This window comes from Delphinapterus leucas, chromosome 7, assembly GCF_059928025.1.
Source record: "Delphinapterus leucas isolate spDelLeu-1000000601 "Yukka" chromosome 7, BTC_Dleu_Yukka2, whole genome shotgun sequence".
Taxonomy (NCBI): domain Eukaryota; kingdom Metazoa; phylum Chordata; class Mammalia; order Artiodactyla; family Monodontidae; genus Delphinapterus; species Delphinapterus leucas.
This window is the reverse complement of record NC_143135.1, coordinates 6,387,987-6,404,870: the sequence shown is the minus strand read 5'-3', so window position 1 is coordinate 6,404,870 and position 16,884 is coordinate 6,387,987. Positions and strand designations below refer to the sequence as shown.

General features: G+C 55.0%; 1 protein-coding gene across 1 annotated transcript; it reads left to right on the top strand.

Moving 5' to 3' along the window:
- Positions 1-10: 10 nt before the first annotated feature.
- TMEM151A (transmembrane protein 151A) lies at positions 11-7,835 on the top strand. The gene is made up of 2 exons (XM_022591380.3): positions 11-2,473; positions 4,704-7,835. Exons 1-2 carry the CDS (start codon positions 2,396-2,398, stop codon positions 6,033-6,035), a joined length of 1,410 nt encoding a protein of 469 aa, XP_022447088.1. The 5' UTR covers positions 11-2,395; the 3' UTR covers positions 6,036-7,835.
- The last annotated feature ends 9,049 nt before the right edge of the window (positions 7,836-16,884 follow it).

The window sequence follows — 16,884 nt, the reverse complement described above, 5'->3', positions numbered from 1 at the left end:
GCGGGGGAATAGGCGGAGCAACTTGAGGCGCTCTCGGATTGGATAGTGCCGTTGTTAGTTCGCGGCGGAGCAGCCAATAGAAGGGTTAAAGTAGGAGGAGGTTGAGAAGTATTTCCGCGCCTGCGCACTGGAGCACTTGACGCTCTACCTGCCACGACTACAGCGGGAAGAGACCCGGCGGAGGCTGACGGCAGTTGGAGTCCGGGAATGAAGTTTCGCTCGCGGGACGTACTCCAAGAGGGAGTGGGACGGTGGGGCTATGACCAAACCCTGTCCCTCGGGGCTCTTTCCCCTCCTTCTCAATGCTAGCTTTCCTTCCCCGTCCTCCATACTTTCCCCAGTACTGGCGCGGAGCCCGGGCAGCCGGGGCGGGATGCTGGTAGGAGCCCGGGCCGAGCAGTGACTGCGCGGCCCAGCGACCTCCGGGATGCTGACTCCTCCTCCCGCCTCCCACCACTCCTTTCCGCGCGGGTGCTGTCCGCTGTCTGGTGCTGAAATTCCCTACCGCCACTGCCGCCATCCTGCAGACTCCGAGGGCCTGGGCTCTCGACACACACACACACACACACCTGGGCTCTCTCTACACACACACACACACACATACACACACACATTACATGTATTGAAAAACCGAGGTCCGGGTCTGAAGTCCCAGAAATTGGGTGGTAATAAATTGGGTGGTAATAGTTGGGATAGGATCCTGCACCAGGCTTGTCCCGTCGACTCTCCCGTGGTCCAGATGATTTGTGGGTGGAGGTGTGCCGATTCGCCTCCTGAAGCTGTGGTTGCAACTCCTGAGTCATTGCCAGCCCTTCAGTCATCTCGAAGTGAGACCCCCAAGCCTCACTCATGACCTCAGGGGCTCCTTTCTCTCCACCTTTCTCTCATTGCCACCTTCCCCGGAGACAGTCTTCGGGGCCTCCCTTCACACAGACCTCCAGCCACCACTTTCTACAGAGCAAGATCAGGTCCTCTTCGACCTGCCTCTAGTTAGCTACCCAGTGTCCAGTTACACCAGGTGACCTTCCTGCTCTCCGAACTCAGTCCACGTGGTCCAATTGCAGTGCCTTTGCCCAGAAGTCCCCTCCACCTGGGATGCCCTTCCCCCTCATATCCACTTGTCCAAAACCTAATTATCCTTTAAGAGTCAGTTCAACTTGTGCCTCTCAGACAGAGGGAAGAGTCCTGGCTTGGGACGGAGGCCAGAGGCCAGTCTCTAGGCTCCCTCTGGGTGCAGTAGTTTGCCCTGGATGTAAATTCCGTGAGGACAGGGACTGTGTCATTCTCCACTTCTACACTTGTCTTCGCGATGCTCGTGAATGCTTCACAGTACTTGCATATAGAAGACACCTAAGAAACATCTGCGCCTAATAATTTTTTTTTTTTTAATGGATGAAACTCTGGTTCGGTCCTTTTTTCTCTCTACCGTTCGGTTACTTCATCTTTAAATGGGTAGGGGTGTTGAACAGAATGGTCTTTGAGTTGCTCTTTGGGAAAAAAAAAAAATCACAAAACAAACCCCACCTAGCATTGCAGCTCCCTATGTCCCACCCACTGATTGCCTACCTTGGGGGCTAGGCCCTGGCCCGGGGCAGATGTGAAGGTCTGAGGCCCCTGAGGGTCAGAGAGCAGCACTGGGGCCACCAGTACCTGGGAGGGGGTCCTCTCATGCAGGACGAATCCCACTCGCCTGGACAGCATGATGAATGTGCATTGAATCCAGCACCTTTCCATCCCCATTCCTCCGGTGGGAAAACTGAGGTTGGGGGTGAAGGGTGCCGACTCAAGATCACAAAGCCTAGGGCCCCGGGTGTCCTGGCCTCGTGCTTGCCTGCTCTAAGTGGAGCCCAGCTCCTCTGTCCAGCTAACGAGGCTCACCACAGCTTTCAAGGCTGTAACTGCCCCCTCCACCACCACAAGCGAGGCTTCAGGTGTGGGGTCTGGGTGAGCTCAGGCCTGGGCCTACTCAGAGATAGGACCCCGCGGGTACCCACCCTCTTCGAGATTCATTTTACAGCAGGGGAGGCTCAGGCCCCAGAGAGCAAGGACTCGTCCAAGGTCGCAAGCTCGATCGCGGCAGGAAGGGAACCCAGGAGTCCTTCCGCCCAGCCTGGGCTTCTCAGGGGTGGGGGCAGCACCCGCGGTGCCAGGCGCTGCCGGCGGCGCAGAGGGTGCTGCGGGGGCGGGGTCAGCGGAGGGCGGGGCGCCGGGCACCGCGGCTGCCAACGCCACCGCGGCTGCCAACGCCTCCGCCGCGCTAAGGCTCTAGCTCCGCGCACTCCCTCCGCGGCCGCTGAGCCGAGCGGACGCCCTCCGGGGCCGCGCCGCAGCCCTCCGCGCTCCCCCCTATCATGCCCCGGGCCCAGGCGTGGGCCGCCCAAGCAGCCAGGACACCATGCCCGAGGGCGGCGGTGGTGGCGACGGCGGGGAGGTGCCCGCGCTTATCCCGGACGGCGAGCCGCTGCGGGAGGAGGTACCGGCTCTGTGTGGTGGGGGCCGGAGCCGGGGCTGGAGCGGGAAGAGGGGGACAAGGGAAGGGGCGACCCCCGAGGCGGGGGCTGAGGAGGGAAGTCCGGAGACCCTGTGGCCAATGACGTCACTGGGGTAGCCTGCGTCCTGCAAGAGGTCCTGGGACCTAGGGGCCCACGTGGGGGTAGGGGTGGGGTTGGCTGGGAAGGGATATGGGGGCAACTCCCGCCCCCGACGCCCCCTCATCCCGCCTCGCCTTCCTGTGACGTCAGCACCTGGCCCCTGCGCGGCCCCATTCTGCAGCGCTGCCCCTCACCCCCAGAGCCCCGGGGTCAGGCCCCCAGGCACTCACGAGGTGCCGGGGCAGCGCCTGCAATGCAGCAGCGGTAGCGGGGACTCGGGGGGGGCGGGGAGCGGAGGGAGGAGGGGAAAGAGGGAGGGAGGTGGCCTTTGGTACCCCTTCTCCCTCTCCCTGAGGTGAGGCCCCAGGGCCCATCATGCTGGTTGGGACCCTCAGAATGGCCCCTCCTCAGTCCTAGCCACGAAGAGGGTCTGCAGGGCTGTGGGGCCCAGTGTGGGGTGTTGGGGGTGGTGGGTGATGAGTAGATCTCTGTGTGTGTTTCGGTGGACAGAGGTTGCTTGTGGGTGTGTGAATGTCAGTGCGTGCTCCGCACACCTCGAATGGAATATACGTGCCCTATAGGCAGGTGAAGGTCTGGTGGCTTGGGTGAAATGCTCACGTGTGAGTGCATGTGAGTGTATCGTCCTGCGGTGTGTGGGTCTCTCCCGGTAGTCTGTAGGGTGTGGGTGTCAGGTCGCAGTAGGGGTGGGGGCATGTGCACCGTGGTAGGTAAGGGGCTGCCGTGTCCCTGCGCTTCAGTGAATGTGTAACATTTATGTGCATCTGTGTCCTGTGGTGGGTGGGTTGGGGGAGGGGATGCGTGTGCACCTGTGCGCCAAGTTACAGTGGGGGAGGGGGGTTGCGCCCTGGGCTCTGGTGAGGGTCTGCTGCGTGCTGGATAGACAGGCAGTGGTCACATTCCCGGTGGGAGGTTCTTCCGTGAACTTAGGGTGGGGTGGGGTGGGGTGGCGGTCGCAGATGAGGGTAGGTGCATCCCTCTGGCCCCGCAGGTCAGGGTAGTGGTATGCCTCTGTGGTGGGCGGCTGCTCTGGGCTGGGGTGGGGACAGTTCCTCTCCTCCTGGGTTTCTCACAGCCTGGTGGGGGTGGGACTGTGGGGCAAAAGGTGGCCCCTTAACCCCCCACCCCCACTGCTTCCTCCAGACCACGTCTTCCTTCTCCCCCTTTTCACCCCTTCTCTCTCCTTAGGCACCTGGGGATGAGGCGGGAGCCAGGCTGGCAGCCCGGGCCAGGGAGTGGTCCCTGCTGCCCAGCAGCTGTGTCCCGCTCCACCCCCAGCACAGACGGGGAGTGGAGGATGGCACTCCATCTGCTCCCCACCCCACCGCCCAGACTCACACCTCTCCCTCTCTTCCTCTTTCTCGTTTACTTGAAAGCCTCGCCCAAGTCTCCTGCTGTCCCTAGCGAGACCAAGGGACCAGAGGCAGTTGCAGGGTAACGGTAATAATATTTATTCCCATGGCCAGACCCTGTGCCAAGATCTTCACACATTATGATCTCGATGAATCCTCACAACAACCCCAGTTTACAGAGGAGGAAGTTGAGGTCCAGAGAGGATGAGGGAACTGCCCAAGTCATACAGTGAGTGGTGGAGCCAGCACCCAATCCTGGGCTCCTAAGCCCATGCTCTTCACCCCTAGGACCCCTGCCACCCTGGCTTCCCACACCACCAGGTCCAGGAATCAGTGCCCAGAGAGGGCAGGGATATGGCCACAATCCCACAGCAAATCGGGAGCAAAGTCAGGACCCGAGCTCAGTTTTCTCAGTGGCCTGTCGTGGGGGAGAGGGGGGTCCTCTCCTCTTTTGGCAGAGATGGGTCTATTTTGTCCTACATGCCCGTGACCAAGAGATGACAGGGCACGGTGGAGGATAGGCTTGGGGCAGACAGGCCTGGGTTTGAGTCCTGCAGCTCGACTGTCAGTTGACTAGAAGGGTGAGGGCTGGAGCAAGTTGCCCCGTCCCTCAGAGCCTCAGTTTCCTCCTCTGTAAAGTGGGGGCACAGCACCACCACCTTCAGTGGCTTCCGCAGAGCAGCAGGCACAGCTGATAGCCGCGTGCTGACCCACGCCTCTCCTCTCTCTGCCCACTCTGCAGCAGCGGCCCCTGAAACAGTCCCTGGGGAGCTCCCTGTGCCGCGAGTCGCACTGGAAGTGCCTGCTTCTCACGCTGCTCATCCACGCCTGCGGCGCCGTGGTAGCCTGGTGTCGCCTGGCCACGGTGCCACGGCTGATCCTGGGGCCCGAGGCGGCCCTGGCCCAGGGGGCTGGGGGCCCGCCGCCCACCTACCCAGCTAGCCCCTGCTCGGATGGCTACCTGTATATCCCACTGGCCTTTGTCTCCCTCCTCTACCTCCTCTACCTGGCCGAGTGCTGGCACTGTCACGTGCGCTCCTGCCAGGCGCCGCGCACCGACGCCAACACGGTGCTCGCCCTGATCCGCCGGCTGCAGCAGGCGCCGCCCTGCGTCTGGTGGAAGGCCACCAGCTACCACTACGTGCGGCGCACCCGCCAGATCACCCGCTACCGCAACGGCGACGCCTATACCACCACGCAGGTCTACCACGAGAGGGCCGACAGCCGCTCGGCTCGGGGCGAGTTCGACTACTCGGCCCACGGCGTCCGCGACGTCTCCAAGGAGCTCGTGGGCCTGGCCGACCACGCGGCCACACGGCTGCGCTTCACCAAGTGCTTCAGCTTCGGCAGCGCCGAGGCCGAGGCCTCGTACCTCACGCAGCGGGCCCGCTTCTTCAGCGCCAACGAGGGCCTGGATGACTACCTGGAGGCCCGGGAGGGCATGCACCTGAAGGACGTGGACTTCCGCGAGTCCCTCATGGTCTTCGCCGACCCTCGCAGCCCGCCGTGGTACGCGCGCGCCTGGGTCTTCTGGCTGGTGTCGGCGGCCACGCTGTCCTGGCCGCTGCGCGTTGTGGCGGCCTACGGCACGGCTCACGTGCACTACCAGGTGGAGAAGCTCTTCGGCGCCAGCTCGCCTGCACCCGGGGCTGGGCCCAGTGGGCCCCCGCTCTCCCGTGTGGCCACGGTGGACTTCACCGAGCTCGAGTGGCACATCTGCTCCAACCGGCAGCTGGTGCCCAGCTACTCAGAGGCCGTGGTCATGGACGCCAGCTCGGGCGCCTACCTCCGTGGCTGCCAGCGCTGCCGCCGCTCCGTCAGCAGCAACTCGCTGCCCCCCGCCCGGCCCAGCGGGCCCCGCCTGCCTTTTAGCCGTAGCCGCCTCTCGCTGGGAGCCGGGGGCCGCGCCACGCCGGGGGTCTTCCGAAGCCTAAGCGGGGGGCCGCTGGGGCGCCGTGGAGAGGACACGGAGCCCCTGGAAAGCCCACCATGCTACGAGGACGCCCTTTACTTCCCCGTGCTCATCGTCCACGGTGACAGCGGCTGCCAGGGGGACGGGCAGGGTGCGCTCTGAGACCCACGCGGCCCCCACACTGGCCCTCCCCCCACCATCCCACCACGGGGCTTCCATGCCTGAGTAATTGTTATCCAGAACAGGAGGGAAGACAGACCAGCACACAAGGGATGGGGTGGGTTTGGAGCCCTTAGACAGGCTAACATGCAGGGACCCACGGTCATTTTGGGGGCGATGGGACACCACCGCGGTTGGGTCTACGAACCATCCCAGCATGGCTCCCCTCCAACCACCACCACGTCCCACCCCCTGCGATGGCAGACGATCTAGCCTGGGGGCCTCTCAGGCTGCGCAGGGAAGGAAGTTTCCGGAAAGCGTGGGCTGGGGGAGGAGTCCCAGGGACAGCTGTTGCCTGCAGCAGAGGGCTGCCTATGGACTCTTCCCTGCATGGCTGAAGCCACGTCGGGGGCCCTCGAGCAACCCAGAAGCACAAATCGGTGGTTTGGGGCCGTCCAGCTGGGCTGGCATCCATGAACCTGAAGAGCTGGCTACGGCAGCACCACGGCCTCGGCCCCACTACCCTCCCAAAGTCCCCATCCTCCTTCCCTGGCAGGCCCGTCCCTGCCTGCCCTCTGGCTGCTGCTCAGGGCCAGTCCCTGATCAGACCCTGTGGCGCGGCCCCTCTACCAGGAGCCTGGTTCTTGGAGCACAGCCCTGTCCCACCCCACCCCCCTGTCTTCCCTGGTCCACCCTCCCCTGCACATCCAGTCACCCCTGTAACCCGGGGTTCTTTCCCAGGGCCCCATCTCAATTCCATATTCCCTGGTCTCTGCTCCTGGCCCCAGAATTCCATGTCCGCCTCTGTCAGCCGCGCACATGCCTTCCAGGCTGTGTCCTCTCATCGCCCCCTGACTTCTCTGCTCTTTACCTTCCTGATGACCCACGGGGCTCAGGGCTATCGGGCATCCGAGGGGCCTTGGCCCCGGCCACAGCCTCTTGGACGATGCCCTTGCTCTGCCATGGAGGCCCCTGCTTCCCCCGTCCCTGGGGCTTGGCCCAGGGGACACCAGCCCTCCCCCAGGGAGGAGAGAGTAGTCCCTTCCCTTCCAACTGGGGCTTCCACCCGCTCTCATGGGCCGGTGGGGGAGGGAGGAGGCAGAGAAAATGCAGATAAAATAAAAGGTATGAAATGGAAGGTCTTCTCACGTGCATTCCTGGGTGGTGGGTTCAAGGCTACTACAACAAACACAATGGGCCATGTTGGGTCTGGGAGGGGATGCAGGGTGGGGCTGCAGCACCCCCAGGAGAGGGTGAGCTCCCTGCCTGGCCTGGGGTCTCTGAGACTCAGATTTAGGTTGCTCTGAGCAGCTGACTCCACCCGACCAGTGTCTGGGTCGCTTCTAAGAGACTGTCCAAATGGCCCCTCTTCCAGCCCAGCAGCGGTTTCCATTCTGCTGCTGGGTGTGCTGAGGACTAAGGGAGTGTGGCTGGTCCCCAAAGTGGGAAGGAAGAGGTATGGCCTGTGGCGCAAATTCAGTTCCCCCGATGGCTGCTGGTGTCATGGATCTGGGGGAATGGGCACTGAGCAGGTCAGAGGACGCAAAGCTGGAAACAGCCAGCCCCAAATCAGGGCATGGGGTCTGAAGATGGAAGAGGGCAAAGGAAGGGCCTCCCCCAGTGGTGGAGCTCGAGCGGCCCTTGGAAGTGACATCTTTCTGTACAACTGTGCAGGGTGTTCACTGTGCAAGAGGCAAGTGTGGGTGGAATCCCACCTGTGGGCCACTCCTCAAGCCCTGGCACGAAGCTGCATCCACTTGGATGAAGGGCACCCTTTTCTAATCCATGCAAAGGCACCATAAGGGCCAGTGGTGGCCCTAGAAGAGTGCAGAGAATGGATGGGATTCCCCCAGGCAGAGACAAGGCGAAGGATGCTCTGGGCAGTGGGAGCTGCCTGCACAAAGGCTTGGGTGCAGGGCATGAAGCAAGGGTGGAAGCAGAGCTGTGGAAGAGGTGGCTGAGGCCTTCAACACCAATCCCTTAACTGGGGGATTGCCCTTAAACTGGGGCAAACTGGAGCCCTGGAAGGTGGTTGAGCAGGGAAGTGACAAGCTCAGGACTGCATATCAGGATTTTTAGCAGAATTCCAGCTGCCTGCTGGCCACATGGGGAGGGTGGAGTTAGAGACCAGAGCTTTCCCTGTGATTCAGCCCACTGCCTCACAGTGGGTGAAGTCAAACCTTTGTTCAGAAGCAACTTAGGTGGAAAACTCCGTGGTGCCCAAACATTCAAGGAGGCTGCAGCAGGCAGGGGGGCAATGTGTGGCTCCAGCTCGTCCCCATGGGGAAGATTTCCCTCTTCCATCATCCTGCTCTAACACCTCAGTCACTAATGGCCCACCAACCACTATCCATTCTCCCCTCCTCAATACCAGAACCCCAGTTTTACTTTAGATGGCGATGAGCCCAGCTAAAAGGCAATATTTCCAGCCTCCCTTGCACATATGGTGTGGCTGTGTGACCTAATTTTAGGGTATGAGATATAAGGAGAAGGTCTTGGAAGGGATTTCTAAAAATGCTCCTTGAAATAGAAACAATATTGGTGAAGGCTGGTTCTGTCCTCTCCGCTTCATCCTGCATTCCGCCTGGAGTGAAGATGTGATAGTTGGAACTCCAGTAGCTACTTGGGACCTGGAGATGACCTTGAGAATTGTAGCCATGTGCTGAGGATAGCAGAGAAGCAAGATAAAAGACCTGGGGCTGGGAATTCCCTGATGGTCCAGTGGTTAGGACTCTGAGCTTCCACTGCCGGGGAGCACAGGTTCGATCCCTGGTCAGGGAACTAGGATCCTGCATGCCATGCGGCGTGGCCAAAAAAACAAAAAAGACCCTCAGCTTCTGATGACATCATAGGTGTGTCCACATCATCCCTGGGTTGCCTGCTTTCAAACCCTCTCAGTGAAAAAGAGAAATAAACCATTAGTTTGTTTAAGCCACTGGTTTTTCTTGTCTCAATTACCAGCAGCCCACATTATTACCTATTTACTGCTGCATCACAAATTACCCCCAAACTTAGCGGCTTACAACGTCAATAATCATTATTATCTCTCCTGGTTTCTGTGGGTCAAGAATTCAGACATGGCCCAGTGGGAGTGGCTTATCTCTGTTCCATGATGTCTAGGGCCTCTGCTGGAAGAATCAAAAGCCGTGAATCATCCATGAGGCTTGTTCATTCATATGTCCGGTAGTTGATGCTGGCTGATGGCTGAGGGCCTAACTAGGGCTATTGGCTGGAACACCAAAAGAGGGCCTCTCCATGTGGCTTGGGCTTCCTTTTAACTTGGTGTCTAGGTTCCAAGGACAAGTGTACCAAGAGAATGGAGGCTGTATTGCCCTTTGCAATCTAGCCTCAGAAGTCACATGCATCACTTCTGCCCCTTTCTATTGGTTAAAGCTATTACAAAGGTCCACCCAGTTTCAAGGTGAGGGAACATAAGACCCCACCTCTCACTGGAGGCTTGTCAACATCGCATTGTAAGATTAGCATGTGGGATGGCAGATATATTAGTGGCCATCTTCAAAAATGCAATTGGCCAATGAGCCAAATGCCATTTCTAACAAATCAACATCTATAGACTGGTCTGAAAAATTAGCACCAACCGTTTTTTTGTGTTTTGTTTTGTTTTGTTTGTTTTTTGGGGTTTTTTTTGGCTGCACCATGTAGCTTGTGGGATTGACCAGGGGTTGAACCCAGGCCTCGGCGGTAGACCGCCAGGGAATTCCTGAACACCAACCATTTTATAATGTTTGTTTGAGGGAGAAGGTGGTGGTATATCAGATGTGGGCCTACTAGGGGCAGAATGACATGCTTAGGTCATTTATTTGGGCCCTCTAGCCTACAGTAGATTAAATATGGCCACAAACTCTTTGTAGCTCATCCCCTCAAGAGGTGGAATCTATTTCCTTGCTGTCTAAATCTGGGCTGGCCTTATGACTTGCTTTGTCCAGTAGAATGTGGCAGAAGTGAGGCTACACAGCTTTGGAGGCTAGGCCTCAAGAGGACTTGCAGCTTCCACCTGTGCTCTCTTGGAGCCCCGAGACCACCAGGCTGTGAAGATGTCCAGCCTAGTCTCCTGACAGATGAGAGGTCACATGCCCCAGCCAAGAGCCCGGACATGCCAGCCCAAATGGAGCCACACATGACTGTAGCCACAGGAATGACCCCCAGGTAAGAGTAGCAGACTAGCAGACGAACCACTGAGCTGATCCCAGCCGAAATTGCTGACCTACAGAATGGTGAGAAATAAGAAATCCTTGTCGTTTCAAGCCACTAAGTTTTGGAGTGGTTTGTTACATGCAATGGATAGCTGATACAGGCTCTGAACCCATTTCCACCTCTTAATGAAGGGTCACTGGTCCTGCAAAGCCTGGTGAAACTGGAAACCCCAGTGTCTGCTGGACAGCTCCCATCTGGTGGTCTGCTGTCTCTTGTTCGTGTTTGGTCTCTATTTGAGCCAGGATACCCCATTCTAAACCATTCTCAAAGGAGAAAAATGGCTGAGGAAGGGGGCAGAGCTTTGTCCCCAGATCCCAGAGACCTCTGCCTCTGCTCTCTGATCGAGGCCTGACTCAGCTCCACACAGCACAGATGAAACAAGGTGCCCGATCCCCACACCCCCAACCCTGCTTCTCTCGATCTTTTCCATCTCAGGAAATAATGTCACCACTGTTGCTTAAGCCAGGCGCTTGTATAGCAATCTTCTTCTTCATAGTTTTTCTTTAAAACTTTGTATTACATAAAATTTCAAAGACCACAAAAGTAGAGAGATTGGTGCAACAAGGCCCTTTGTCTCCAGCACCCAGTGCCGCCGCCATTGCCCACCAGGACCAGTCTTATTTCACCCACACCCTCTGCCCCACTTCTCCCCGCTCCAACTGGACTATCTCGAAGATCTGGAAGTTGTAACATTTGATCCATGAACACCTCCCTCACCCCTGACGTGACGTCTACACCCAGGATTCTGCCTACAACACATCTCTCTAAACACCCCCAGTCCTCTCCAAGCCACCACCTTGCTCCAGGTCCCCCTAGGGGGTCCTCTTCCAGTGACAACCTTGGACTCCAACAAGCCTCCCCTTCCTCGCATCCCCTCCAGCCCATGCAGAATCGCCTTAAAATATAAACCAAATCACATCTTCACCTCACTCAAAATATACCAGTGCCTCAGGACTTCCCTGGCGGTCCAGCAGCTAAGACTCCGTGCTTCCACTGCAGGGGGCACGGATTCCATCCCTGGTCAGGGAAGGAAGATCCTGCATGCCTCGTGGTGCGAAAAAAAAAAAAAGAAATATATATATATATATATATATATATATATATATATATATATATATATCAGTGCCTCAAGGAAAACCCAGACTCCTGCCCTGGCCCTCAGACCCCTGTGAGGTCTGGCGGACATCCCCAAGCTCCCCTCTCCTTTTGGAGCTCCAGCCACTGTGGCCTCATGCCTGATCCTACAACAAACCAGGCTCCTTCCCGCCTCGAGGTCTCGACACATGCTGTGCTAGCTCCAGGAGCCTTCCTCATCCCCAGCTCTTCCCGAGACGCCCTGACTGCTCTGTCTGAAGCCATCCACTGTTCTACCTCAGCTCCCTTTGCATTTCCTTTCTGCCACTCACCATAAGTGACAATTATTTTTATTTATGTATGCATGAGGTTATTATTTGTTTCTTCTCTTAGAACTAAGCTATGGGAGGCAAATGGTAACAGGTGCAGACCTTTCAGTCTGACGGAATTCCAATTGAGTGGAATTCCTGGGCAAGTTACTTACCTGAGTGGCCCTGGGCAAGTTACTTACCCTCTCAGCTGCAAAATGGGAGATAATAATAGAATCTTCTGACTTCCACGGGTTGTCATGAGGATTAAATAAGATAATATGCCACCATCACAAGATTGTAAATCAACTATAAAAAATAAATAAGTAAATAAAATCACAACAGTACTAAAAAAAAAAAAAGATAATATGCCACCATGCTAAAAACAGGGTTTACAGCATAGCAAGTGCTCAATAAATTTAGCTATCATCCTCATTTGTACTATTATTGTTATTAATTATAAATAGGTATTCCAGGGCTTTCCTGGTGGCCCAGTGGTTAAGAATCCACCTGCCAATGCAGGGGACACGGGTTTGAGCCCTGGTCAGGGAAGATCCCACATGCCTCGGAGCAACTAAGCCCGTGCGCCACAACTACTGAGTCCACATGCCACAACTACTGAAGCCCGCGTGCCTAGAGCCCGTGCTCCGCAACAAGAGAAGCCACCGCGATGAGCAGCCTGCACACCACAACGAAGAGTAGCCCCCGCTCGCCGCAGCTAGAGAAAACCCACACGCAGCAACGAACACCCAATGCAGCCAAAATAAATAAAATAATAAATAAATAAATAAATATATTAATAAATAAATAGATAAATAGGTCCATATTGCGCATGCGCACACACACTTACCAGCAGCCAGCACAGCGCCTGGCATACAGTCGATGTCCAGTGAACATGTGTTAAGTGAATGATTCCACAGCTTCTACCAACACCTCTGGGGTTACTGGGGCTACAAGGTCCTGAGGATTGGCTGGTGGCCCACTTCACCTTATCCTGTGGCCCAGACCTGCCAAAGGAGATTTGCATCACTCAGCCTCACTGGAAGTGGGCCCATGGGCCCGAGAAGGGCAGCCAGGGAAGTGTGTGCTGCCTCCCCAACCCAGAGCAGCCCATGAGGTTTTGTGTCCCCTCTGTGGATGCAGACCCAGAACTACCGGACCCCTAGAGCACCCCCAAGTGGAAGGCCCGTGCACTTTTTGTGAGTTTCATCTTCCTTCCCAGGTCACACCCACTGCCCTCTGTCCTCCAGAGCCCCTGAATATGAATTTATCACTGAAGTGGCTGGAAAGGACAAGGACACGTCCTTGAGTCAGGGTGGAAAGGCGAGCTGCTGCCCCGCTGGGTGAAGGCAAAAAGCCCCTGGGAGTCAGATCAACAGCAACGAAGAAAAGCAGAGCGGCCAAATTGATAACTGCACACAAAGTGCCAGAGGCTGTGCTGGCTCTGCTCCAAGGAGGAGTTTCTGTCTGGTATGTCAGCTGAGACCAAAATCGGCTAATTTTCAGTAACCTGTGGTTGCCCAGGAAAAGGCAGTTGTATTTTTCTTCTTTTTGGCTGATGTCTGTAAAACTTATAAAATAAAACTGACCAAAATAAAAATACTGATTTTTTTTTCAGTAGAAGAGTTAAAATTTTTGTGTTATAAAACACAATGTGGGTGGACTTCCCTGGTGGCGCAGTGGTTAAGAATCCGCCTGCCAATGCAGGGGACACGGGTTCGAGTCCTGGTCAGGGAAGGTCTCACATGCCACGGAGCAACTAAGTCTGTGCGCCACAACTACTGAGCCTGCGCTCTAGAGCCCGCGAGCCACAACTACTGAGCCCACATGCTACAACTACTGAAGTCCACGCGCCTAGAGGCCGTTCTCTGCAACAAGAGAAGCCACCGCAGTGGGAAGCCCGCGCACCGCAACAAAGAGTAGTCCCCGCTGGCTGCAACTAGAGAAAGTCCGTGTGCAGCAACGAAGACTCAATGCAGCCAAAAATAAATAAATTAATTAATTAAAAAAAAAAGACCCAACGCAGCTAAATAAATAAATATTGTAAAAAACCACAATGTGTTATAACTAATATTTTAATATTAGACTAATATTTTAATAAAAATCAAGTTCAAAACTCTAAAAAACACTTATAAAACAAACGTAAGATCCTTGAAAATTTCAGACTCTGTGGACAGTTATGAAGTTAGGAGTTGGAGGGGAATTCCCCGGTGGTCCAGTGGTTAGGACTCGTTGCTCTCACCGCCTGGGGCCCGGGATCAATCCCTGGTTGGGGAACTAAGATCGCGCAAGCCACGCGGTGCAGCCAAACGAAACAAAACAAAAACAAAAAAAGCGCATCGCTCGTTTGTTTGCTGGGAAGGCAAGGGGTGGAACGTGAAGGACTCACCAGTGAAGGTGGCAGCTCCGGTGGTTTCAGGGACCGCCAACTGTGGGGTAGAAAGGAAGCTCCAATCTCCATCTTCAACCTGGCCCTCTTCCTTGAGCTCTGGATTCAGGCATACAGGTACCTTCTTGAGTAGCCCACCTGGGTGACTTCCAAATACGGCAAACGCAGTAGAGCCCACACTGAATAGCACCCATCTCTCCAAAGTGGCTGCTTCTTCCATGTCTCCACCTCCATGAATGGCACCACCAGGGGGAGCCAAAACCCGGCGGCCACAGTCCTCCTCCTTCACATTCAGCCGGTCACTGGATCCGGTCCAAATCCACTTGCCAACCACCTCTCAACTTTACTCTCTCCTCGCATCCCAACTCTGCTTCTGCCTCGGTTCAGATCACCACCCTCTCCTGCCTGGGCAGGGCCCTGGGTGGTCTCACCTTACATATTCCTCTTTTTCCCAGTATCATTGAGATCTAATTGGCATATAGCACTGTATACATTTAAGGTGTACAACATAATGATTTGACTTACATTAAAGTAATAGAAAAAACTTTTTCCTTGTGATGAAAACTCTTAGAACTTATTTACTTAACAACTTTCATATAATACATACAGCACTGTTAATTACCTTGTCATGTTGTACATTACATCCCTAGTACTTATTTATCTTATAACTGGAACTTTGTAGCTTTGACTACATTCATCCAGTTCCCCATCCTCCTAGCCCCCACCTCTGGTAACCACAAATCTGATCTCTTTTTTTATGAGTTTGTTTGTTTTTGAAATATGACTGATCTATGACACTTTGTTAATTCCTTGTATACAACATAGTGATTCAATATTTCTATACCTTTCAAGATAATCACCATGATAAGCCTAGCTGTCATCTGTCACATACAAATATATTACCTAATTATTGACTATATTCCCCACACTGTACATTTCATACCCATGACTCATTTATGTTGTACTGAAAGCTTGTACCTCTTAATCTCCCTCACCTATTTCTCTCCCTGCCCCTCGCCCCCCTCCTTACCTTATGTACTCTTGCTGCTCTCCTGTCTGGTTACTTTTGTAACCCTGATCCCTTGTGGAGTCTCTGATGCATAGTACAGTCTTGATAAATATTGGACAAGTGAGTGAATGGTTTGTTGTTTTAGTGTCTGGGGGGGTTCCAGTGGCCTCTACTTGACCCTTCTCCCTGTAATAGCCCTTGTTCCCATGGGGATATGGGGCTCTGCATGTGTCAAAATGTCCTAAATTACACACAGGAACGAGGAAAATAGTCCGAGGTGGGTCCTCTGTGAGCGAGCTCTGTGGCGGAGCCTCTACTAGGGAAGAAAATTAAAATCTACTCTTTAATTATTTCCTTATTAGTGAGAGAAACTGCCACTTAGAGGTTGCCTGCCGCTTTAAACCAGCTGGTGGCTCTGTAATCTTCCCCTCCTGAAAGACTTCCCCTCCTCTTCAACCAACACAATTGCAGGCCCATGATCCAAGAGAGGCCAAATGGATGCTTGGAATGTAAATTTTAGGCAAAGTCTCAAATATTCTGAGCCTGGCTGGGGACAAGCATCCAGCAGTGGCCTGATCACGCTGCTCCTGAATCCCCGCTCCAGCCTCCCAAGCTACCCCAGCTTCTGCTTGTTTCCAGGTCTGACTTTCAGCCCACATTAACCCCTAACCCCACGGCTCCCAATGTCCTACCAAAGATTCCCTTCTATTTTGCTTGACATCGAAGTTTGCTGACTGCCTGGGGGCCAAGGTGCCCCTGGGAGGACAGCATTTGAGACCTCCTTTCCTTCTGAGGTTTAAAGTGATTACATAGAGACTTCCCTGGTGGCACAGTGGTTAAGAATCTGCCTGCCAATGCAGGGGACACGGGTTCGAGCCCTGGTCTGGGAAGATCCCACATGCCTCGGAGCAACTAAGCCCGTGAGCCACAGCTACTGAGCCTGTGCTCTACAGCCCACGAGCTACAACTACCGAGCCTGTGTGCCACAGCTACTGAAGCCCGCGTGCCTAGAGACCGTGCTCCGCAACAAGAGAAGCCACCGCAATGAGAAGCCCGCGCACCACAACAAAGAGTAGCCCCCGCTCGCCACAACAAGAGAAAGCCTGCACGCAGCAACGAAGACCCAACGCAGCCAAAAAATACATAAATAAATAAATAAATAAGAAGCAACAACAACACATAAAGTGATTACACAGCCCCAGATGCTGGTGATGGACTTGAACTGAGATCAGATGGCAGGAAAGAACCCCAAGGGCCCCCAAGAGGGGGTGGCTAGACATAAGTTCAGTACGAGGGTCTGGATACAGACCAAAGCTGGAAACATCTCCTGATGCAGCCCCTCACTCCCAAGGCTGTGACAGCTGTGGCAGCACGCTGTCCTCTCCAGCGCCATGGCCACATGACCAGGAGTGACTGTTGGGTGAAAATTGGCAGCTAACAGCACCTCTCCCAGCAGTCTGCCTGCAGCTGAAAGTGGCTGGCAACCTCTCACTAGTAAACAAGCCAACAACAAAAAGAAGATTTTATCATCTGTCCTACTGGGCGCTCCACTGCAGGACCTGCTCGCTGTGGCTAGAGGGACCTCACACCAACCCAGCACTGTTTTCCTGGTCCCTAAGTGTGGCTGTCAGAACGATGGCCCCAAATATGCCCACATCTTAATCCCCTGGAACCTGTGAGTATATTACCTTACATGGAAAAGGGGATTTTGCAGATATGATTAAGGTTAAGAACCTTGAAAGAGGGAGATTATTATCCTGAAATATCCAGGTAGAGCACCCATTTTAATCAGTCCTTCGAGGGCTTCTTTAATCAGCCTGTCTTTTTTTTTTTTAATGTAAAAAGTTATTTATTTAT